The 24,050-nt window shown below is 52.5% G+C and overlaps 1 protein-coding gene across 1 annotated transcript in view; it reads left to right on the forward strand.

Annotated features, from left to right (window-relative positions):
- LOC141153132 (properdin-like) overlaps nucleotides 1–24,050 on the forward strand; it is a 46,832-nt gene that overhangs the window by 11,812 nt on the left and 10,970 nt on the right. Inside the window, exons 2-3 of the mRNA XM_073637822.1 lie at nucleotides 22,002–22,152; nucleotides 22,745–22,902. Of these exons, the coding sequence (XP_073493923.1) occupies nucleotides 22,002–22,152; nucleotides 22,745–22,902 (309 nt within the window). The remainder of the gene's footprint in view (nucleotides 1–22,001; nucleotides 22,153–22,744; nucleotides 22,903–24,050) is intronic.

The raw sequence follows: 24,050 nt of genomic DNA on the forward strand, positions 1-24,050 counted from the left end.
GCTGTATGATGGGGCATCTGTGGCTGCTGTATGATGGGGCATCTGTAGCTGCTGTATGATGGGGCATCTGTGGCTGCTTTATGATGGGGCATCTGTGGCTGCTGTATGATGGGGCATCTGTGCCTGCTGTGTGATAGTCCATCTGTGGCTGCTGTATGATGGGGCATCTGTAGCTGCTTTATGATGGGGCATTTGTGGCTGCTGTATGATGGGCCATCTGTGGCTGCTGTATGATGGGCCATCTGTGGATGCTGTATGATGGGGCATCTGTGGCTGCTGTATGATGGGGCATCTGTGGCTGCTGTATGATGGGGCATCTGTGGCTGCAGTATGATGGGCCATCTGTGGCTGCTGTATGATGGGGCATCTGTGGCTGCTGTATGATGGGCCATCTGTGGCTGCTGTATGATGGGGCATCTGTGGCTGCTGTATGATGGGCCATCTGTGACTGCTGTATGATGGGGCATCTGTGGCTGCTTTATGATGGGGCATCTGTGGCTGCTGTATGATGGGGCATCTGTGGCTGCTGTATGATGGGGCATCTGTGGCTGCTGTATGATGGGGCATCTGTGGCTGCTGTATGATGGGGCATCTGTGGCTGCTGTATGATGGGGCATCTGTGGCTGCTGTACGATGGGCCATCTGTGGCTGCTGTATGATGGGGCATCTGTGGCTGCTGTATGATGGGGCATCTGTGGCTGCTGTATGATGGGCCATCTGTGGATGCTGTATGATGGGGCATCTGTGGCTGCTGTATGATGGGCCATCTGTGGCTGCTGTATGATGGGGCATCTGTGGCTGCTGTATGATGGGCCATCTGTGGCTTCTGTATGATGGGGCATCTGTGGCTGCTGTATGATGGGGCATCTGTGGCTGCTGTATGATGGGGCATCTGTGGCTGCTGTATGATGGGCCATCTGTGACTGCTGTATGATGGGGCATCTGTGGCTGCTTTATGATGGGGCATCTGTGGCTGCTGTATGATGGGGCATCTGTGGCTGCTGTATTATGGGCCATCTGTGGCTGCTGTATGATGGGGCATCTGTGGCTGCTGTATGATGGGGCATCTGTGGCTGCTTTATGATGGGGCATCTGTGGCTGCTGTATGATGGGGCATCTGTGGCTGCTGTATGATGGGGCATCTTTGGCTGCTGTATGATGGGCCATCTGTGGCTGCTGTGTGATAGTCCATCTGTGGCTGCTGTATAATGGGGCATCTGTAGCTGCTTTATGATGGGGCATCTGTGGCTGCTGTATGATGGGCCATCTGTGGCTGCTGTATGATGGGCCATCTGTGGATGCTGTATGATGGGGCATCTGTGGCTGCTGTATGATGGGGCATCTGTGGCTGCTGTATGATGGGGCATCTGTGGCTGCTGTGTGATAGTCCATCTGTGGCTGCTGTATGATGGGGCATCTGTAGCTGCTTTATCATGGGGCATCTGTGACTGCTGTATGATGGGCCATCTGTGGCTGCTGTATGATGGGCCATCTGTGGCTGCTGTATGATGGGCCATCTGTGGATGCTGTATGATGGGGCATCTGTGGCTGCTGTATGATGGGGCATCTGTGGCTGCTGTATGATGGGGCATCTGTGGCTGCTGTATGATGGGCCATCTGTGGCTGCTGTATGATGGGGCATCTGTGGCTGCTGTATGATGGGCCATCTGTGGCTGCTGTATGATGGGGCATCTGTGGCTGCTGTATGATGGGCCATCTGTGACTGCTGTATGATGGGGCATCTGTGGCTGCTTTATGATGGGGCATCTGTGGCTGCTGTATGTTGGGGCATCTGTGGCTGCAGTATGATGGGGCATCTGTGGCTGCTGTATGATGGGGCATCTGTGGCTGCTGTATGATGGGCCATCTGTGGATGCTGTATGATGGGGCATCTGTGGCTGCTGTATGATGGGCCATCTGTGGCTGCTGTATGATGGGGCATCTGTGGCTGCTGTATGATGGGCCATCTGTGGCTGCTGTATGATGGGGCATCTGTGGCTGCTGTATGATGGGGCATCTGTGGCTGGTGTATGATGGGGCATCTGTGGCTGCTGTATGATGGGCCATCTGTGACTGCTGTATGATGGGGCATCTGTGGCTGCTTTATGATGGGGCATCTGTGGCTGCTGTATGATGGGGCATCTGTGGCTGCTGTATTATGGGCCATCTGTGGCTGCTGTATGATGGGGCATCTGTGGCTGCTGTATGATGGGGCATCTGTGGCTGCTTTATGATGGGGCATCTGTGGCTGCTGTATGATGGGGCATCTGTGGCTGCTGTATGATGGGGCATCTGTGGCTGCTGTATGATGGGCCATCTGTGGCTGCTGTGTGATAGTCCATCTGTGGCAGCTGTATGATGGGGCATCTGTAGCTGCTTTATGATGGGGCATCTGTGGCTGCTGTATGATGGGCCATCTGTGGCTTCTGTATGATGGGCCATCTGTGGATGCTGTATGATGGGGCATCTGTGGCTGCTGTATGATGGGGCATCTGTGGCTGCTGTATGATGGGGCTTCTGTGGCTGCTGTATGATGGGGCATCTGTGGCTGCTGTATGATGGGGCATCTGTGGCTGCTGTATGATGGGGCATCTGTGGCTGCTGTATGATGGGACATCTGTGGCTGTTGTATGATGGGGCATCTGTGGCTGCTGTATGATGGGGCATCTGTGGCTGCTGTATGATGGGGCATCTGTGGCTGCTGTATGATGGGGCATCTGTGGCTGCTGTATGATGGGCCATCTGTGGCTGCTGTATGATGGGCCATCTGTGACTGCTGTATGATGGGGCATCTGTGGCTGCTGTATGATGGGGCATCTGTGGCTGCTGTATGATGGGCCATCTGTGGCTGCTGTATGATGGGGCATCTGTGGCTGCTGTATGATGGGGCATCTGTAGCTGCTGTATGATGGGGCATCTGTGGCTGCTTTATGATGGGGCATCTGTGGCTGCTGTATGATGGGGCATCTGTGGCTGCTGTGTGATAGTCCATCTGTGGCTGCTGTATGATGGGGCATCTGTAGCTGCTTTATGATGGGGCATCTGTGGCTGCTGTATGATGGGCCATCTGTGGCTGCTGTATGATGGGCCATCTGTGGATGCTGTATGATGGGGCATCTGTGGCTGCTGTATGATGGGGCATCTGTGGCTGCTGTATGATGGGGCATCTGTGGCTGCTGTATGATGGGCCATCTGTGACTGCTGTATGATGGGGCATCTGTGGCTGCTGTATGATGGGCCATCTGTGGCTGCTGTATGATGGGCCATCTGTGGATGCTGTATGATGGGGCATCTGTGGCTGCTGTATGATGGGGCATCTGTGGCTGCTGTATGATGGGGCATCTGTGGCTGCTGTATGATGGGCCATCTGTGACTGCTGTATGATGGGGCATCTGTGGCTGCTGTATGATGGGGCATCTGTGGCTGCTGTATGATGGGCCATCTGTGGCTGCTGTATGATGGGGCATCTGTGGCTGCTTTATCATGGGGCATCTGTGGCTGCTGTATGATGGGGCATCTGTGGCTGCTGTGTGATAGTCCATCTATGGCTGCTGTATGATGGGGCATCTGTAGCTGCTTTATGATGGGGCATCTGTGGCTGATGTATGATGGGCCATCTGTGGCTGCTGTATGATGGGCCATCTGTGGATGCTGTATGATGGGGCATCTGTGGCTGCTGTATGATGGGGCATCTGTGGCTGCTGTATGATGGGGCATCTGTGGCTGCTGTATGATGGGGCATCTGTGGCTGCTGTATGATGGGCCATCTGTGGCTGCTGTATGATGGGGCATCTGTGGCTGCTGTATGATGGGCCATCTGTGACTGCTGTATGATGGGGCATCTGTGGCTGCTGTGTGATAGTCCATCTATGGCTGCTGTATGATGGGGCATCTGTAGCTGCTTTATGATGGGGCATCTGTGGCTGATGTATGATGGGCCATCTGTGGCTGCTGTATGATGGGCCATCTGTGGATGCTGTATGATGGGGCATCTGTGGCTGCTGTATGATGGGGCATCTGTGGCTGCTGTATGATGGGGCATCTGTGGCTGCTGTATGATGGGGCATCTGTGGCTGCTGTATGATGGGGCATCTGTGGCTGCTGTATGATGGGCCATCTGTGGCTGCTGTATGATGGGGCATCTGTGGCTGCTGTATGATGGGCCATCTGTGACTGCTGTATGATGGGGCATCTGTGGCTGCTTTATGATGGGGCATCTGTGGCTGCTATATGATGGGGCATCTGTGGCTGCTGTATGATGGGGCATCTGTGGCTGCTGTATGATGGGGCATCTGTGGCTGCTGTATGATGGGGCATCTGTGGCTGCTGTATGATGGGGCATCTGTGGCTGCTGTACGATGGGCCATCTGTGGCTGTTGTATGATGGGGCATCTGTGGCTGCTGTATGATGGGGCATCTGTGGCTGCTGTATGATGGGCCATCTGTGGATGCTGTATGATGGGGCATCTGTGGCTGCTGTATGATGGGCCATCTGTGGCTGCTGTATGATGGGGCATCTGTGGCTGCTGTATGATGGGCCATCTGTGGCTGCTGTATGATGGGGCATCTGTGGCTGCTGTATGATGGGGCATCTGTGGCTGCTGTATGATGGGGCATCTGTGGCTGCTGTATGATGGGCCATCTGTGACTGCTGTATGATGGGGCATCTGTGGCTGCTTTATGATGGGGCATCTGTGGCTGCTGTATGATGGGGCATCTGTGGCTGCTGTATTATGGGCCATCTGTGGCTGCTGTATGATGGGGCATCTGTGGCTGCTGTATGATGGGGCATCTGTGGCTGCTTTATGATGGGGCATCTGTGGCTGCTGTATGATGGGGCATCTGTGGCTGCTGTATGATGGGGCATCTGTGGCTGCTGTATGATGGGCCATCTGTGGCTGCTGTGTAATAGTCCATCTGTGGCTGCTGTATGATGGGGCATCTGTAGCTGCTTTATGATGGGGCATCTGTGGCTGCTGTATGATGGGCCATCTGTGGCTGCTGTATGATGGGCCATCTGTGGATGCTGTATGATGGGGCATCTGTGGCTGCTGTATGATGGGGCATCTGTGGCTGCTGTATGATGGGGCATCTGTGGCTGCTGTGTGATAGTCCATCTGTGGCTGCTGTATGATGGGGCATCTGTAGCTGCTTTATGATGGGGCATCTGTGGCTGCTGTATGATGGGCCATCTGTGGCTGCTGTATGATGGGCCATCTGTGGCTGCTGTATGATGGGCCATCTGTGGATGCTGTATGATGGGGCATCTGTGGCTGCTGTATGATGGGGCATCTGTGGCTGCTGTATGATGGGGCATCTGTGGCTGCTGTATGATGGGCCATCTGTGGCTGCTGTATGATGGGGCATCTGTGGCTGCTGTATGATGGGCCATCTGTGGCTGCTGTATGATGGGGCATCTGTGGCTGCTGTATGATGGACCATCTGTGACTGCTGTATGATGGGGCATCTTTGGCTGCTTTATGATGGGGCATCTGTGGCTGCTGTATGATGGGGCATCTGTGGCTGCTGTATGATGGGGCATCTGTGGCTGCTGTATGATGGGGCATCTGTGGCTGCTGTATGATGGGGCATCTGTGGCTGCTGTACGATGGGGCATCTGTGGCTGCTGTACGATGGGCCATCTGTGGCTGCTGTATGATGGGGCATCTGTGGCTGCTGTATGATGGGGCATCTGTGGCTGCTGTATGATGGGCCATCTGTGGATGCTGTATGATGGGGCATCTGTGGCTGCTGTATGATGGGCCATCTGTGGCTGCTGTATGATGGGGCATCTGTGGCTGCTGTATGATGGGCCATCTGTGGCTGCTGTATGATGGGGCATCTGTGGCTGCTGTATGATGGGGCATCTGTGGCTGCTGTATGATGGGGCATCTGTGGCTGCTGTATGATGGGCCATCTGTGACTGCTGTATGATGGGGCATCTGTGGCTGCTTTATGATGGGGCATCTGTGGCTGCTGTATGATGGGGCATCTGTGGCTGCTGTATTATGGGCCATCTGTGGCTGCTGTATGATGGGGCATCTGTGGCTGCTGTATGATGGGGCATCTGTGGCTGCTTTATGATGGGGCATCTGTGGCTGCTGTATGATGGGGCATCTGTGGCTGCTGTATGATGGGGCATCTGAAGCTGCTGTATGATGGGCCATCTGTGGCTGCTGTGTGATAGTCCATCTGTGGCTGCTGTATGATGGGGCATCTGTAGCTGCTTTATGATGGGGCATCTGTGGCTGCTGTATGATGGGCCATCTGTGGCTGCTGTATGATGGGCCATCTGTGGATGCTGTATGATGGGGCATCTGTGGCTGCTGTATGATGGGGCTTCTGTGGCTGCTGTATGATGGGACATCTGTGGCTGCTGTATGATGGGGCATCTGTGGCTGCTGTATGATGGGGCATCTGTGGCTGCTTTATGATGGGGCATCTGTGGCTGCTGTATGATGGGGCATCTGTGGCTGCTGTATTATGGGCCATCTGTGGCTGCTGTATGATGGGGCATCTGTGGCTTCTGTATGATGGGGCATCTGTGGCTGCTTTATGATGGGGCATCTGTGGCTGCTGTATGATGGGGCATCTGTGGCTGCTGTATGATGGGGCATCTGTGGCTGCTGTATGATGGGCCATCTGTTGCTGCTCTGTGATAGTCCATCTGTGGCTGCTGTATGATGGGGCATCTGTAGCTGCTTTATGATGGGGCATCTGTGGCTGCTGTATGATGGGCCATCTGTGGCTGCTGTATGATGGGCCATCTGTGGATGCTGTATGATGGGGCATCTGTGGCTGCTGTATGATGGGGCATCTGTGGCTGCTGTATGATGGGGCTTCTGTGGCTGCTGTATGATGGGGCATCTGTGGCTGCTGTATGATGGGGCATCTGTGGCTGCTGTGTGATGGGGCATCTGTGGCTGCTGTATGATGGGACATCTGTGGCTGTTGTATGATGGGGCATCTGTGGCTGCTGTATGATGGGGCATCTGTGGCTGCTGTATGATGGGGCATCTGTGGCTGCTGTATGATGGGGCATCTGTGGCTGCTGTATGATGGGCCATCTGTGGCTGCTGTATGATGGGGCATCTGTGGCTGCTGTATGATGGGCCATCTGTGGCTGCTGTATGATGGGGCATCTGTGGCTGCTGTATGATGGGGCATCTGTGGCTGCTGTATGATGGGGCATCTGTGGCTGCTGTATGATGGGCCATCTGTGGTTGCTGTATGATGGGGCATCTGTGGCTGCTGTATGATGGGGCATCTGTGGCTGTTGTATGATGGGCCATCTGTGACTGCTGTATGATGGGGCATCTGTGGCTGCTGTATGATGGGGCATCTGTGGCTGCTGTATGATGGGGCATCTGTGGCTGCTGTATGATGGGCCATCTGTGACTGCTGTATGATGGGGCATCTGTGGCTGCTGTATGATGGGGCATCTGTGGCTGCTGTATGATGGGCCATCTGTGGCTGCTGTATGATGGGGCATCTGTGGCTGCTGTATGATGGGGCATCTGTAGCTGCTGTATGATGGGGCATCTGTGGCTGCTTTATGATGGGGCATCTGTGGCTGCTGTATGATGGGGCATCTGTGGCTGCTGTGTGATAGTCCATCTGTGGCTGCTGTATGATGGGGCATCTGTAGCTGCTTTATGATGGGGCATCTGTGGCTGCTGTATGATGGGCCATCTGTGGATGCTGTATGATGGGCCATCTGTGGATGCTGTATGATGGGGCATCTGTGGCTGCTGTATGATGGGGCATCTGTGGCTGCTGTATGATCTGGCATCTGTGGCTGCTGTATGATGGGCCATCTGTGACTGCTGTATGATGGGGCATCTGTGGCTGCTGTATGATGGGCCATCTGTGGCTGCTGTATGATGGGCCATCTGTGGATGCTGTATGATGGGGCATCTGTGGCTGCTGTATGATGGGGCATCTGTGGCTGCTGTATGATGGGGCATCTGTGGCTGCTGTATGATGGGCCATCTGTGACTGCTGTATGATGGGGCATCTGTGGCTGCTGTATGATGGGGCATCTGTGGCTGCTGTATGATGGGCCATCTGTGGCTGCTGTATGATGGGGCATCTGTGGCTGCTGTATGATGGGGCATCTGTAGCTGCTGTATGATGGGGCATCTGTGGCTGCTTTATGATGGGGCATCTGTGGCTGCTGTATGATGGGGCATCTGTGGCTGCTGTGTGATAGTCCATCTGTGGCTGCTGTATGATGGGGCATCTGTAGCTGCTTTATGATGGGGCATCTGTGGCTGATGTATGATGGGCCATCTGTGGCTGCTGTATGATGGGCCATCTGTGGATGCTGTATGATGGGGCATCTGTGGCTGTTGTATGATGGGGCATCTGTGGCTGCTGTATGATGGGGCATCTGTGGCTGCTGTATGATGGGGCATCTGTGGCTGCTGTATGATGGGCCATCTGTGGCTGCTGTATGATGGGGCATCTGTGGCTGCTGTATGATGGGCCATCTGTGGCTGCTGTATGATGGGGCATCTGTGGCTGCTGTATGATGGGCCATCTGTGACTGCTGTATGATGGGGCATCTGTGGCTGCTTTATGATGGGGCATCTGTGGCTGCTGTATGATGGGGCATCTGTGGCTGCTGTATGATGGGGCATCTGTGGCTGCTGTATGATGGGGCATCTGTGGCTGCTGTATGATGGGGCATCTGTGGCTGCTGTATGATGGGGCATCTGTGGCTGCTGTACGATGGGCCATCTGTGGCTGTTGTATGATGGGGCATCTGTGGCTGCTGTATGATGGGGCATCTGTGGCTGCTGTATGATGGGCCATCTGTGGATGCTGTATGATGGGGCATCTGTGGCTGCTGTATGATGGGCCATCTGTGGCTGCTGTATGATGGGGCATCTGTGGCTGCTGTATGATGGGCCATATGTGGCTGCTGTATGATGGGCCATCTGTGGCTGCTGTATGATGGGGCATCTGTGGCTGCTGTATGATGGGGCATCTGTGGCTGCTGTATGATGGGGCATCTGTGGCTGCTGTATGATGGGGCATCTGTGGCTGCTGTATGATGGGGCATCTGTGGCTGCTGTATGATGGGCCATCTGTGGCTGCTGTGTGATAGTCCATCTGTGGCTGCTGTATGATGGGGCATCTGTAGCTGCTTTATGATGGGGCATCTGTGGCTGCTGTATGATGGGCCATCTGTGGCTGCTGTATGATGGGCCATCTGTGGATGCTGTATGATGGGGCATCTGTGGCTGCTGTATGATGGGGCATCTGTGGCTGCTGTATGATGGGGCATCTGTGGCTGCTGTGTGATAGTCCATCTGTGGCTGCTGTATGATGGGGCATCTGTAGCTGCTTTATGATGGGGCATCTGTGGCTGCTGTATGATGGGCCATCTGTGGCTGCTGTATGATGGGCCATCTGTGGCTGCTGTATGATGGGCCATCTGTGGATGCTGTATGATGGGGCATCTGTGGCTGCTGTATGATGGGGCATCTGTGGCTGCTGTATGATGGGGCATCTGTGGCTGCTGTATGATGGGCCATCTGTGGCTGCTGTATGATGGGGCATCTGTGGCTGCTGTATGATGGGCCATCTGTGGCTGCTGTATGATGGGGCATCTGTGGCTGCTGTATGATGGGCCATCTGTGACTGCTGTATGATGGGGCATCTGTGGCTGCTTTATGATGGGGCATCTGTGGCTGCTGTATGATGGGGCATCTGTGGCTGCTGTATGATGGGGCATCTGTGGCTGCTGTATGATGGGGCATCTGTGGCTGCTGTACGATGGGACATATGTGGCTGCTGTACGATGGGCCATCTGTGGCTGCTGTATGATGGGGCATCTGTGGCTGCTGTATGATGGGGCATCTGTGGCTGCTGTATGATGGGCCATCTGTGGATGCTGTATGATGGGGCATCTGTGGCTGCTGTATGATGGGCCATCTGTGGCTGCTGTATGATGGGGCATCTGTGGCTGCTGTATGATGGGCCATCTGTGGCTGCTGTATGATGGGGCATCTGTGGCTGCTGTATGATGGGGCATCTGTGGCTGCTGTATGATGGGGCATCTGTGGCTGCTGTATGATGGGCCATCTGTGACTGCTGTATGATGGGGCATCTGTGGCTGCTTTATGATGGGGCATCTGTGGCTGCTGTATGATGGGGCATCTGTGGCTGCTGTATTATGGGCCATCTGTGGCTGCTGTATGATGGGGCATCTGTGGCTGCTGTATGATGGGGCATCTGTGGCTGCTTTATGATGGGGCATCTGTGGCTGCTGTATGATGGGGCATCTGTGGCTGCTGTATGATGGGGCATCTGTGGCTGCTGTATGATGGGCCATCTGTGGCTGCTGTGTGATAGTCCATCTGTGGCTGCTGTATGATGGGGCATCTGTAGCTGCTTTATGATGGGGCATCTGTGGCTGCTGTATGATGGGCCATCTGTGGCTGCTGTATGATGGGCCATCTGTGGATGCTGTATGATGGGGCATCTGTGGCTGCTGTATGATGGGGCATCTGTGGCTGCTGTATGATGGGGCTTCTGTGGCTGCTGTATGATGGGACATCTGTGGCTGCTATATGATGGGGCATCTGTGGCTGCTGTACGATGGGGCATCTGTGGCTGCTGTATGATGGGGCATCTGTGGCTGTTGTATGATGGGGCATCTGTGGCTGCTGTATGATGGGGCATCTGTGGCTGCTGTATGATGGGGCATCTGTGGCTGCTGTATGATGGGGCATCTCTGGCTACTGTATGATGGGCCATCTGTGGCTGCTGTATGATGGGGCATCTGTGGCTGCTGTATGATGGGCCATCTGTGGCTGCTGTATGATGGGGCATCTGTGGCTGCTGTATGATGGGGCATCTGTGGCTGCTGTATGATGGGGCATCTGTGGCTGCTGTATGATGGGCCATCTGTGGCTGCTGTATGATGGGGCATCTGTGGCTGCTGTATGATGGGGCATCTGTGGCTGCTGTATGATGGGCCATCTGTGACTGCTGTATGATGGGGCATCTGTGGCTGCTGTATGATGGGGCATCTGTGGCTGCTGTATGATGGGGCATCTGTGGCTGCTGTATGATGGGCCATCTGTGACTGCTGTATGATGGGGCATCTGTGGCTGCTGTATGATGGGGCATCTGTGGCTGCTGTATGATGGGCCATCTGTGGCTGCTGTATGATGGGGCATCTGTGGCTGCTGTATGATGGGGCATCTGTAGCTGCTGTATGATGGGGCATCTGTGGCTGCTTTATGATGGGGCATCTGTGGCTGCTGTATGATGGGGCATCTGTGGCTGCTGTGTGATAGTCCATCTGTGGCTGCTGTATGATGGGGCATCTGTAGCTGCTTTATGATGGGGCATCTGTGGCTGCTGTATGATGGGCCATCTGTGGCTGCTGTATGATGGGCCATCTGTGGATGCTGTATGATGGGGCATCTGTGGCTGCTGTATGATGGGGCATCTGTGGCTGCTGTATGATGGGGCATCTGTGGCTGCTGTACGATGGGCCATCTGTAGCTGTTGTATGATGAGGCATCTGTGGCTGCTGTATGATGGGGCATCTGTGGCTGCTGTATGATGGGCCATCTGTGGATGCTGTATGATGGGGCATCTGTGGCTGCTGTATGATGGGCCATCTGTGGCTGCTGTATGATGGGGCATCTGTGGCTGCTGTATGATGGGCCATCTGTGGCTGCTGTATGATGGGGCATCTGTGGCTGCTGTATGATGGGGCATCTGTGGCTGCTGTATGATGGGGCATCTGTGGCTGCTGTATGATGGGCCATCTGTGACTGCTGTATGATGGGGCATCTGTGGCTGCTTTATGATGGGGCATCTGTGGCTGCTGTATGATGGGGCATCTGTGGCTGCTGTATTATGGGCCATCTGTGGCTGCTGTATGATGGGGCATCTGTGGCTGCTGTATGATGGGGCATCTGTGGCTGCTTTATGATGGGGCATCTGTGGCTGCTGTATGATGGGGCATCTGTGGCTGCTGTATGATGGGGCATCTGTGGCTGCTGTATGATGGGCCATCTGTGGCTGCTGTGTGATAGTCCATCTGTGGCTGCTGTATGATGGGGCATCTGTAGCTGCTTTATGATGGGGCATCTGTGGCTGCTGTATGATGGGCCATCTGTGGCTGCTGTATGATGGGCCATCTGTGGATGCTGTATGATGGGGCATCTGTGGCTGCTGTATGATGGGGCATCTGTGTCTGCTGTATGATGGGGCATCTGTGGCTGCTGTGTGATAGTCCATCTGTGGCTGCTGTATGATGGGGCATCTGTAGCTGCTTTATGATGGGGCATCTGTGGCTGCTGTATGATGGGCCATCTGTGGCTGCTGTATGATGGGCCACCTGTGGCTGCTGTATGATGGGCCATCTGTGGATGCTGTATGATGGGGCATCTGTGGCTGCTGTATGATGGGCCATCTGTGGCTGCTGTATGATGGGCCACCTGTGGCTGCTGTATGATGGGCCATCTGTGGATGCTGTATGATGGGGCATCTGTGGCTGCTGTATGATGGGGCATCTGTGGCTGCTGTATGATGGGGCATCTGTGGCTGCTGTATGATGGGCTATCTGTGGCTGCTGTATGATGGGGCATCTGTGGCTGCTGTATGATGGGCCATCTGTGGCTGCTGTATGATAGGGCATCTGTGGCTGCTGTATGATGGGCCATCTGTGACTGCTGTATGATGGGGCATCTGTGGCTGCTTTATGATGGGGCATCTGTGGCTGCTGTATGATGGGGCATCTGTGGCTGCTGTATGATGGGGCATCTGTGGCTGCTGTATGATGGGCCATCTGTGGATGCTGTATGATGGGGCATCTGTGGCTGCTGTATGATGGGCCATCTGTGGCTGCTGTATGATGGGGCATCTGTGGCTGCTGTATGATGGGCCATCTGTGGCTGCTGTATGATGGGGCATCTGTGGCTGCTGTATGATGGGGCATCTGTGGCTGCTGTATGATGGGGCATCTGTGGCTGCTGTATGATGGGCCATCTGTGACTGCTGTATGATGGGGCATCTGTGGCTGCTTTATGATGGGGCATCTGTGGCTGCTGTATGATGGGGCATCTGTGGCTGCTGTATTATGGGCCATCTGTGGCTGCTGTATGATGGGGCATCTGTGGCTGCTGTATGATGGGGCATCTGTGGCTGCTTTATGATGGGGCATCTGTGGCTGCTGTATGATGGGGCATCTGTGGCTGCTGTATGATGGGGCATCTGTGGCTGCTGTATGATGGGCCATCTGTGGCTGCTGTGTGATAGTCCATCTGTGGCTGCTGTATGATGGGGCATCTGTAGCTGCTTTATGATGGGGCATCTGTGGCTGCTGTATGATGGGCCATCTGTGGCTGCTGTATGATGGGCCATCTGTGGATGCTGTATGATGGGGCATCTGTGGCTGCTGTATGATGGGGCATCTGTGGCTGCTGTATGATGGGGCATCTGTAGCTGCTGTATGATGGGGCATCTGTGGCTGCTTTATGATGGGGCATCTGTGGCTGCTGTATGATGGGGCATCTGTGGCTGCTGTGTGATAGTCCATCTGTGGCTGCTGTATGATGGGGCATCTGTAGCTGCTTTATGATGGGGCATCTGTGGCTGCTGTATGATGGGCCATCTGTGGCTGCTGTATGATGGGCCATCTGTGGATGCTGTATGATGGGGCATCTGTGGCTGCTGTATGATGGGGCATCTGTGGCTGCTGTATGATGGGGCATCTGTGGCTGCTGTACGATGGGCCATCTGTGGCTGTTGTATGATGGGGCATCTGTGGCTGCTGTATGATGGGGCATCTGTGGCTGCTGTATGATGGGCCATCTGTGGATGCTGTATGATGGGGCATCTGTGGCTGCTGTATGATGGGCCATCTGTGGCTGCTGTATGATGGGGCATCTGTGGCTGCTGTATGATGGGCCATCTGTGGCTGCTGTATGATGGGGCATCTGTGGCTGCTGTATGATGGGGCATCTGTGGCTGCTGTATGATGGGGCATCTGTGGCTGCTGTATGATGGGCCATCTGTGACTGCTGTATGATGGGGCATCTGTGGCTGCTTTATGATGGGGCATCTGTGGCTGCTGTATGATGGGGCATCTGTGGCTGCTGTATTATGGGCCATCTGTGGCTGCTGTATGATGGGGCATCTGTGGCTGCTGTATGATGGGGCATCTGTGGCTGCTTTATGATGGGGCATCTGTGGCTGCTGTATGATGGGGCATCTGTGGCTGCTGTATGATGGGGCATCTGTGGCTGCTGTATGATGGGCCATCTGTTGCTGCTGTGTGATAGTCCATCTGTGGCTGCTGTATGATGGGGCATCTGTAGCTGCTTTATGATGGGGCATCTGTGGCTGCTGTATGATGGGCCATCTGTGGCTGCTGTATGATGGGCCATCTGTGGATGCTGTATGATGGGGCATCTGTGGCTGCTGTATGATGGGGCATCTGTGGCTGCTGTATGATGGGGCATCTGTGGCTGCTGTGTGATAGTCCATCTGTGGCTGCTGTATGATGGGGCATCTGTAGCTGCTTTATGATGGGGCATCTGTGGCTGCTGTATGATGGGCCATCTGTGGCTGCTGTATGATGGGCCACCTGTGGCTGCTGTATGATGGGCCATCTGTGGATGCTGTATGATGGGGCATCTGTGGCTGCTGTATGATGGGCCATCTGTGGCTGCTGTATGATGGGCCACCTGTGGCTGCTGTATGATGGGCCATCTGTGGATGCTGTATGATGGGGCATCTGTGGCTGCTGTATGATGGGGCATCTGTGGCTGCTGTATGATGGGGCATCTGTGGCTGCTGTATGATGGGCCATCTGTGGCTGCTGTATGATGGGGCATCTGTGGCTGCTGTATGATGGGCCATCTGTGGCTGCTGTATGATAGGGCATCTGTGGCTGCTGTATGATGGGCCATCTGTGACTGCTGTATGATGGGGCATCTGTGGCTGCTTTATGATGGGGCATCTGTGGCTGCTGTATGATGGGGCATCTGTGGCTGCTGTATGATGGGGCATCTGTGGCTGCTGTATGATGGGCCATCTGTGGATGCTGTATGATGGGGCATCTGTGGCTGCTGTATGATGGGCCATCTGTGGCTGCTGTATGATGGGGCATCTGTGGCTGCTGTATGATGGGCCATCTGTGGCTGCTGTATGATGGGGCATCTGTGGCTGCAGTATGATGGGGCATCTGTGGCTGCTGTATGATGGGGCATCTGTGGCTGCTGTATGATGGGCCATCTGTGACTGCTGTATGATGGGGCATCTGTGGCTGCTTTATGATGGGGCATCTGTGGCTGCTGTATGATGGGGCATCTGTGGCTGCTGTATTATGGGCCATCTGTGGCTGCTGTATGATGGGGCATCTGTGGCTGCTGTATGATGGGGCATCTGTGGCTGCTTTATGATGGGGCATCTGTGGCTGCTGTATGATGGGGCATCTGTGGCTGCTGTATGATGGGGCATCTGTGGCTGCTGTATGATGGGCCATCTGTGGCTGCTGTGTGATAGTCCATCTGTGGCTGCTGTATGATGGGGCATCTGTAGCTGCTTTATGATGGGGCATCTGTGGCTGCTGTATGATGGGCCATCTGTGGCTGCTGTATGATGGGCCATCTGTGGATGCTGTATGATGGGGCATCTGTGGCTGCTGTATGATGGGGCATCTGTGGCTGCTGTATGATGGGGCTTCTGTGGCTGCTGTATGATGGGACATCTGTGGCTGCTGTATGATGGGGCATCTGTGGCTGCTGTATGATGGGGCATCTGTGGCTGCTTTATGATGGGGCATCTGTGGCTGCTGTATGATGGGGCATCTGTGGCTGCTGTATTATGGGCCATCTGTGGCTGCTGTATGATGGGGCATCTGTGGCTGCTGTATGATGGGGCATCTGTGGCTGCTTTATGATGGGGCATCTGTGGCTGCTGTATGATGGGGCATCTGTGGCTGCTGTATGATGGGGCATCTGTGGCTGCTGTATGATGGGCCATCTGTGGCTGCTGTGTGATAGTCCATCTGTGGCTGCTGTATGATGTTGCATCTGTAGCTGCTTTATGATGGGGCATCTGTGGCTGCTGTATGATGGGCCATCTGTGGCTGCTGTATGATGGGCCATCTGTGGATGCTGTATGATGGGGCATCTGTGGCTGCTGTATGATGGGGCATCTGTGGCTGCTGTATGATGGGGCTTCTGTGGCTGCTGTATGATGGGGCATCTGTGGCTGCTGTATGATGGGGCATCTGTGGCTGCTGTATGATGGGGCATCTGTGGCTGCTGTATGATGGGACATCTGTGGCTGTTGTATGATGGGGCATCTGTGGCTGCTGTATGATGGGGCATCTGTGGCTGCTGTATGATGGGGCATCTGTGGCTGCTGTATGATGGGGCATCTGTGGCTGCTGTATGATGGGCCATCTGTGGCTGCTGTATGATGGGGCATCTGTGGCTGCTGTATGATGGGCCATCTGTGGCTGCTGTATGATGGGGCATCTGTGGCTGCTGTATGATGGGGCATCTGTGGCTGCTGTATGATGGGGCATCTGTGGCTGCTGTATGATGGGCCATCTGTGGCTGCTGTATGATGGGGCATCTGTGGCTGCTGTATGATGGGGCATCTGTGGCTGTTGTATGATGGGCCATCTGTGACTGCTGTATGATGGGGCATCTGTGGCTGCTGTATGATGGGGCATCTGTGGCTACTGTATGATGGGGCATCTGTGGCTGCTGTATGATGGGCCATCTGTGACTGCTGTATGATGGGACATCTGTGGCTGCTGTATGATGGGGCATCTGTGGCTGCTGTATGATGGGCCATCTGTGGCTGCTGTATGATGGGGCATCTGTGGCTGCTGTATGATGGGGCATCTGTAGCTGCTGTATGATGGGGCATCTGTGGCTGCTTTATGATGGGGCATCTGTGGCTGCTGTATGATGGGGCATCTGTGGCTGCTGTGTGATAGTCCATCTGTGGCTGCTGTATGATGGGGCATCTGTAGCTGCTTTATGATGGGGCATCTGTGGCTGCTGTATGATGGGCCATCTGTGGCTGCTGTATGATGGGCCATCTGTGGATGCTGTATGATGGGGCATCTGTGGCTGCTGTATGATGGGGCATCTGTGGCTGCTGTATGATGGGGCATCTGTGGCTGCTGTATGATGGGCCATCTGTGACTGCTGTATGATGGGGCATCTGTGGCTGCTGTATGATGGGCCATCTGTGGCTGCTGTATGATGGGCCATCTGTGGATGCTGTATGATGGGGCATCTGTGGCTGCTGTATGATGGGGCATCTGTGGCTGCTGTATGATGGGGCATCTGTGGCTGCTGTATGATGGGCCATCTGTGACTGCTGTCTGATGGGGCATCTGTGGCTGCTGTATGATGGGGCATCTGTGGCTGCTGTATGATGGGCCATCTGTGGCTGCTGTATGATGGGGCATCTGTGGCTGCTGTATGATGGGGCATCTGTAGCTGCTGTATGATGGGGCATCTGTGGCTGCTTTATGATGGGGCATCTGTGGCTGCTGTATGATGGGGCATCTGTGGCTGCTGTGTGATAGTCCATCTGTGGCTGCTGTATGATGGGGCATCTGTAGCTGCTTTATGATGGGGCATCTGTGGCTGATGTATGATGGGCCATCTGTGGCTGCTGTATGATGGGCCATCTGTGGATGCTGTATGATGGGGCATCTGTGGCTGCTGTATGATGGGGCATCTGTGGCTGCTGTATGATGGGGCATCTGTGGCTGCTGTATGATGGGGCATCTGTGGCTGCTGTATGATGGGCCATCTGTGGCTGCTGTATGATGGGGCATCTGTGGCTGCTGTATGATGGGCCATCTGTGACTGCTGTATGATGGGGCATCTGTGGCTGCTTTATGATGGGGCATCTGTGGCTGCTGTATGATGGGGCATCTGTGGCTGCTGTATGATGGGGCATCTGTGGCTGCTGTATGATGGGGCATCTGTGGCTGCTGTATGATGGGGCATCTGTGGCTGCTGTATGATGGGGCATCTGTGGCTGCTGTACGATGGGCCATCTGTGGCTGTTGTATGATGGGGCATCTGTGGCTGCTGTATGATGGGGCATCTGTGGCTGCTGTATGATGGGGCTTCTGTGGCTGCTGTATGATGGGACATCTGTGGCTGCTGTATGATGGGGCATCTGTGGCTGCTGTATGATGGGGCATCTGTGGCTGCTTTATGATGGGGCATCTGTGGCTGCTGTATGATGGGGCATCTGTGGCTGCTGTATTATGGGCCATCTGTGGCTGCTGTATGATGGGGCATCTGTGGCTGCTGTATGATGGGGCATCTGTGGCTGCTTTATGATGGGGCATCTGTGGCTGCTGTATGATGGGGCATCTGTGGCTGCTGTATGATGGGGCATCTGTGGCTGCTGTATGATGGGCCATCTGTGGCTGCTGTGTGATAGTCCATCTGTGGCTGCTGTATGATGGGGCATCTGTAGCTGCTTTATGATGGGGCATCTGTGGCTGCTGTATGATGGGCCATCTGTGGCTGCTGTATGATGGGCCATCTGTGGATGCTGTATGATGGGGCATCTGTGGCTGCTGTATGATGGGGCATCTGTGGCTGCTGTATGATGGGGCATCTGTGGCTGCTGTATGATGGGGCATCTGTGGCTGCTGTATGATGGGACATCTGTGGCTGTTGTATGATGGGGCATCTGTGGCTGCTGTATGATGGGGCATCTGTGGCTGCTGTATGATGGGGCATCTGTGGCTGCTGTATGATGGGGCATCTGTGGCTGCTGTATGATGGGCCATCTGTGGCTGCTGTATGATGGGGCATCTGTGGCTGCTCTATGATGGGCCATCTGTGGCTGCTGTATGATGGGGCATCTGTGGCTGTTGTATGATGGGGCATCTGTGGCTGCTGTATGATGGGGCATCTGTGGCTGCTGTATGATGGGCCATCTGTGGCTGCTGTATGATGGGGCATCTGTGGCTGCTGTATGATGGGGCATCTGTGGCTGTTGTATGATGGGCCATCTGTGACTGCTGTATGATGGGGCATCTGTGGCTGCTGTATGATGGGGCATCTGTGGCTGCTGTATGATGGGGCATCTGTGGCTGCTGTATGATGGGGCATCTGTGGCTGCTGTATGATGGGCCATCTGTGGCTGCTGTATGATGGGGCATCTGTGGCTGCTGTATGATGGGCCATCTGTGGCTGCTGTATGATGGGGCATCAGTGGTTGGTACATTATAATGGGGCATATGTGACTGGTATATTATATTGGGGCATCAGTGACTGGTATATTATACAGGGCCGTCTGTGGCTGGTATAATATAATTGGGAGTCTGTTGCTGGTATATTATACAGGCTCACCTGTGGATGCTGTATGATGGGGCATCTGTGGCTGCTGTATGATGGGGCATCTGTGGCTGCTGTATGATGGGGCATCTGTGGCTGCTGTATGATGGGGCATCTGTGGCTGCTGTATCATGGGGCATCTGTGGCTGCTATATTAAAATTGGGCATCAGTGGTTGGTACATTATAATGGGGCATATGTGACTGGTATATTATATTGGGGCATCAGTGACTGGTATATTATACAGGGCCGTCTGTGGCTGGTATAATATAATTGGGAGTCTGTTGCTGGTATATTATACAGGCTCACCTGTGGATGCTGTATGATGGGGCATCTGTGGCTACTGTATGATGGGGCATCTGTGGCTGCTGTATGATGGTTCATCTGTGGCTGCTGTATGATGGGGCATCTGTGGCTGCTGTATCATGGGGCATCTGTGGCTGCTATATTAAAATGAGGCATCAGTGGTTGGTACATTATAATGGGGCATATGTGACTGGTATATTATATTGGGGCATTTGTGGCTGGTATATTATAATGGGGCATCTGTTACCATTATATTATATTGGGGCATCTGTGGCTGGCACATTATAATGGGGCATCTGCGACTGGTATATTATAATGGGACATCAATGACTGGTACATTAAAATGGGGAATCTGTTGCTGGTATATTATAATGGGGCATCTGTGGCTGCTGTATGATGGGGCATCTGTGGTTGCTGTATGATGGGGCATCTGTGGCTGCTTTATGATGGGTCATCTGTGGCTGCTGTATGATGGGGCATCTGTGGCTGCTTTATGATGGGGCATCTGTGGCTGCTGTATGATGGGGCATCCGTGGCTGCTGTGTGATAGTCCATCTGTGGCTGCTGTATGATGGGGCATCTGTGGCTGCTTTATGATGGGGCATCTGTGGCTGCTGTATGATGGGCCATCTGTGGCTGCTGTATGATGGGGCTTCTGTGGCTGCTGTATGATGGGGCATCTGTGGCTGCTGTATGATGGGGCATCTGTGACTTCTGTATTATGATGGGGCATCTGTGGCTGCTGTATGATGGGGCATCTGTGGCTGCTGTATGATGGGGCATCTGTGGCTGCTGTATGATGGGGCATCTGTGGCTGCTGTATGATGGGGCATCTGTGGCTGCTGTATGATGGGCCATCTGTGGCTGCTGTATGATGGGGCATCTGTGGCTGCTGTATGATGGGCCATCTGTGGCTGCTGTATGATGGGGCATCAGTGGTTGGTACATTATAATGGGGCATATGTGACTGATATATTATATTGGGGCATCAGTGACTGGTATATTATACAGGGCCGTCTGTGGCTGGTATAATATAATTGGGAGTCTGTTGCTGGTATATTATACAGGCTCACCTGTGGATGCTGTATGATGGGGCATCTGTGGCTGCTGTATGATGGGGCATCTGTGGCTGCTGTATGATGGGGCATCTGTGGCTGCTGTATCATGGGGCATCTGTGGCTGCTATATTAAAATGGGGCATCAGTGGTTGGTACATTATAATGGGGCATATGTGACTGGTATATTATATTGGGGCATTTGTGGCTGGTATATTATAATGGGGCATCTGTTACCATTATATTATATTGGGGCATCTGTGGCTGGCACATTATAATGGGGCATCTGCGACTGGTATATTATAATGGGACATCAATGACTGGTACATTAAAATGGGGAATCTGTTGCTGGTATATTATAATGGGGCATCTATGGGTGATATAGTGTATCGCAGCATCAGTGGCTGGTGTATTATAATGGGGCATCTGTGGCCAGTATATTACATTGGGGCATATGTGGCTGGTACATTATAATGGGGCACCTGTGACTGGTATAATATAATGGGGCATCTGTGACCGGTATATTATAATGGGGGTATATGTGGCTGTCAGTGGCTGGTGTATTATAATGGGGCATCTGTGGCTGGTATATTATAATGGAGCACCTGTGACTAGTATAATATAATGGGGCAACAGTGGTTAGTACATTACAATAAGGCATATGTGGCTAGTATAATATAATGGGGCTTCTGTGGTCGGTATATTATAATGGGGGTATATGTGGCTGGTATATTATAATCAGGCATCTGTGACCAGTATATTATATTGGGGCATCTGTGGCTAATATATTATAATCAGGCATCTGTCTCTAGTATATTATATTGGGGCATCTGTGGCTGCTATATTATAATGGGAGTATATGTGGCTGGTATATTATAATCAGGCATCTGTCTCTAGTATATTATATTGGGGCATCTGTGGCCGGTATATTATAATGGGGGTATATGTGGCTGGTATATTATAATCAGGCATCTGTCTCTAGTATATTATATTGGGGCATCTGTGGCTGGTATATTATAATGGGGGTATATGTGGCTGGTATATTATAATCAGGCATCTGTGACCAGTATATTATATTGGGGCATCTGTGGCTAATATATTATAATCAGGCATCTGTGGCTAGTATATTATATTGGGGCATCTGTGGCTGGTATATTATAATGTGGCATCATTGGCTGGCATGATGGGGCATTTTATCACACTTAGAGGGTACACAACCGTTTTTTTATGCGCTGACCCCACTCAATCTTGGTCTCCACTTTTCTATTTCTCAGACAGCTCCAATGTTCATTGCTTTGCGGAGGTGAATGAACAGACTGGTGAGTGTGAGGACTACCTGGGGGAAGGAGTGTCCAACATCGACTGCTGCCTGAACATTAAATATGGCTACAAGCTGCATGGCTCATCCTCGTGTGTGGGCTGCCGGTAAGTGAGATGTCTGCTGCTGTCAACATTCTCCCGGTTGCCCTTGGAAACAGACTGCAGTTTAGCTCCCACCTGTAGTCAGACATGTGACTTATCCTCTATGACTACGACTCTGAGCTCCCACATTGCACTATTTTTCGGTAACAGAAAACCAAATTTCAGGATTTAGCTTTAGCTATGAATTTATTGTGCCGGGATTGCCCCTCTCCTCATTCTTGTCTAGTTAATGGGATTGTCCCACCAATTATTTTTTTTTTTTAGTCAGGAACCAGGACTGGCCCCTAGCAGGCGATCCTCCGGTAGGCCCAGGGTCTCGGTTGGTAAAATAAGGACATTGAAGTCCTGCTCCTATGACGACCCAAAACCAAAAGGGAACACTTATATTTTGGTGGAGTTTACGTAAACCTTGCCATCTTTCTGGACAGGGATAGAGCCTAAATTTATCCCAGTGTAACCAGGTCTCAAAGATGAAAATGTTCTTAGAGGATATGTTCATGTTGCCCATGAGGCCATCATGTACCAGTAGGCCCAATGTAACTTCTCCAGTCCCTGCTGGTAAATGCCACACTCACACTGACCTTTTCCTCTCCAGTCCGGCCGAGTGGTCCCAGTGGAGCGACTGGTCGCCGTGCACGGTGTCATGTATGGAAGGTGTTCAGCAGCGGCAGAGGGTCTGCATAGGAGATGGCGACTGTTTAAAAGGACAAAACCTGGAAGTTCGTTCTTGTAGCCTCCAAGATTGCTGTCCCCGTAAGTTCTATTACACCAGATACTGGAGTCAATATTGGGATATCTTTGCATAGTGACTGCTGATCCTGTATGTTCTATTACACCGGGTGCTGGGGTCGGTATTGGAATATCTCTGTATTGTGACTGCTGACCCCGTATGTTCTATTTCACCGGGTGCTAGGGTTGGTATTGGGACATCTCTAAATTGTTACCTGGATCCCCTTAAGTTCTATTACACGGGGTGCTAGGGTCGGTATTGGAACATCTATAGATTGTGGCAGGTAGAGGGCAAATTTCAAGGGGTACTGTACCTTTAAGAAAATAACTGTAAACATTCGGGGAAGCCAAAACTTATTTTTTGGCCATGGCCACTCTTCCTAGGAAGTGGACTTTTACTGGAAGCTGGAGCTGAGATTTGTCAGTTTTCAATATTTGTTTTGAGATTTGGACAAACAACAAATCTATGAAAACTACACAGTGCAAGAGCCGAGGTCACAGCCTGAGTACACAGGGCAAGTCCCACCCCGGGTCACCTGTAGGTCCAGATTTTAGACATTTTTTCCTAAAAGTGTCTGTGGCTTCTCACCATAAAGCTGCTTTACCAGTCAGACTTATATTTCTTCCTAGGTAGCTTTTCACAAAAGTACGTTATCGGTACTACTGTTGTATTATTTTGGGCACTATGAGGCAGTAATATTTTTAACATTTATATGTGCACTCTAGGGCAATGTAAAATGTTTACTACATGGCACTATAAAAGAGGCACTGTATGGAACTACTATATATGAAATGAAAGTGGTACATAAATGACTGTGATATGCTATGCTGGTGTTAGATAGAAGTATTATGTGGGCACTGTGTGGAACTATTATATAGACAGTGTATTGCAGCATTTTTAGCCACTGTGAATGAGAGTATTATGAGAGCAATTCATAGATGTGTTATACAGGCTTTACACGGCAGCTTTATGTGGGTACTATATGTTAGCATTGAATGAACAAATAATGGAAGTATTACTGTATGTATGCATTGTACCTGATGAAAGCCCTAACTCCCGAGCAGAAATTAGTTGTACAATTCAACCAAAGAATTGTCCATCAAAATTATTACTTTTACTTTACTTGATTTGGGAGCATTGAGAGCAGTCATATCTTATGATCCTTTATATG

The sequence above is a fragment of the Phyllobates terribilis genome, unplaced genomic scaffold (assembly GCF_046119375.1).
Source record: "Phyllobates terribilis strain yellow unplaced genomic scaffold, ASM4611937v1 Scaffold_7__3_contigs__length_470593459, whole genome shotgun sequence".
NCBI lineage: Eukaryota > Metazoa > Chordata > Amphibia > Anura > Dendrobatidae > Phyllobates > Phyllobates terribilis.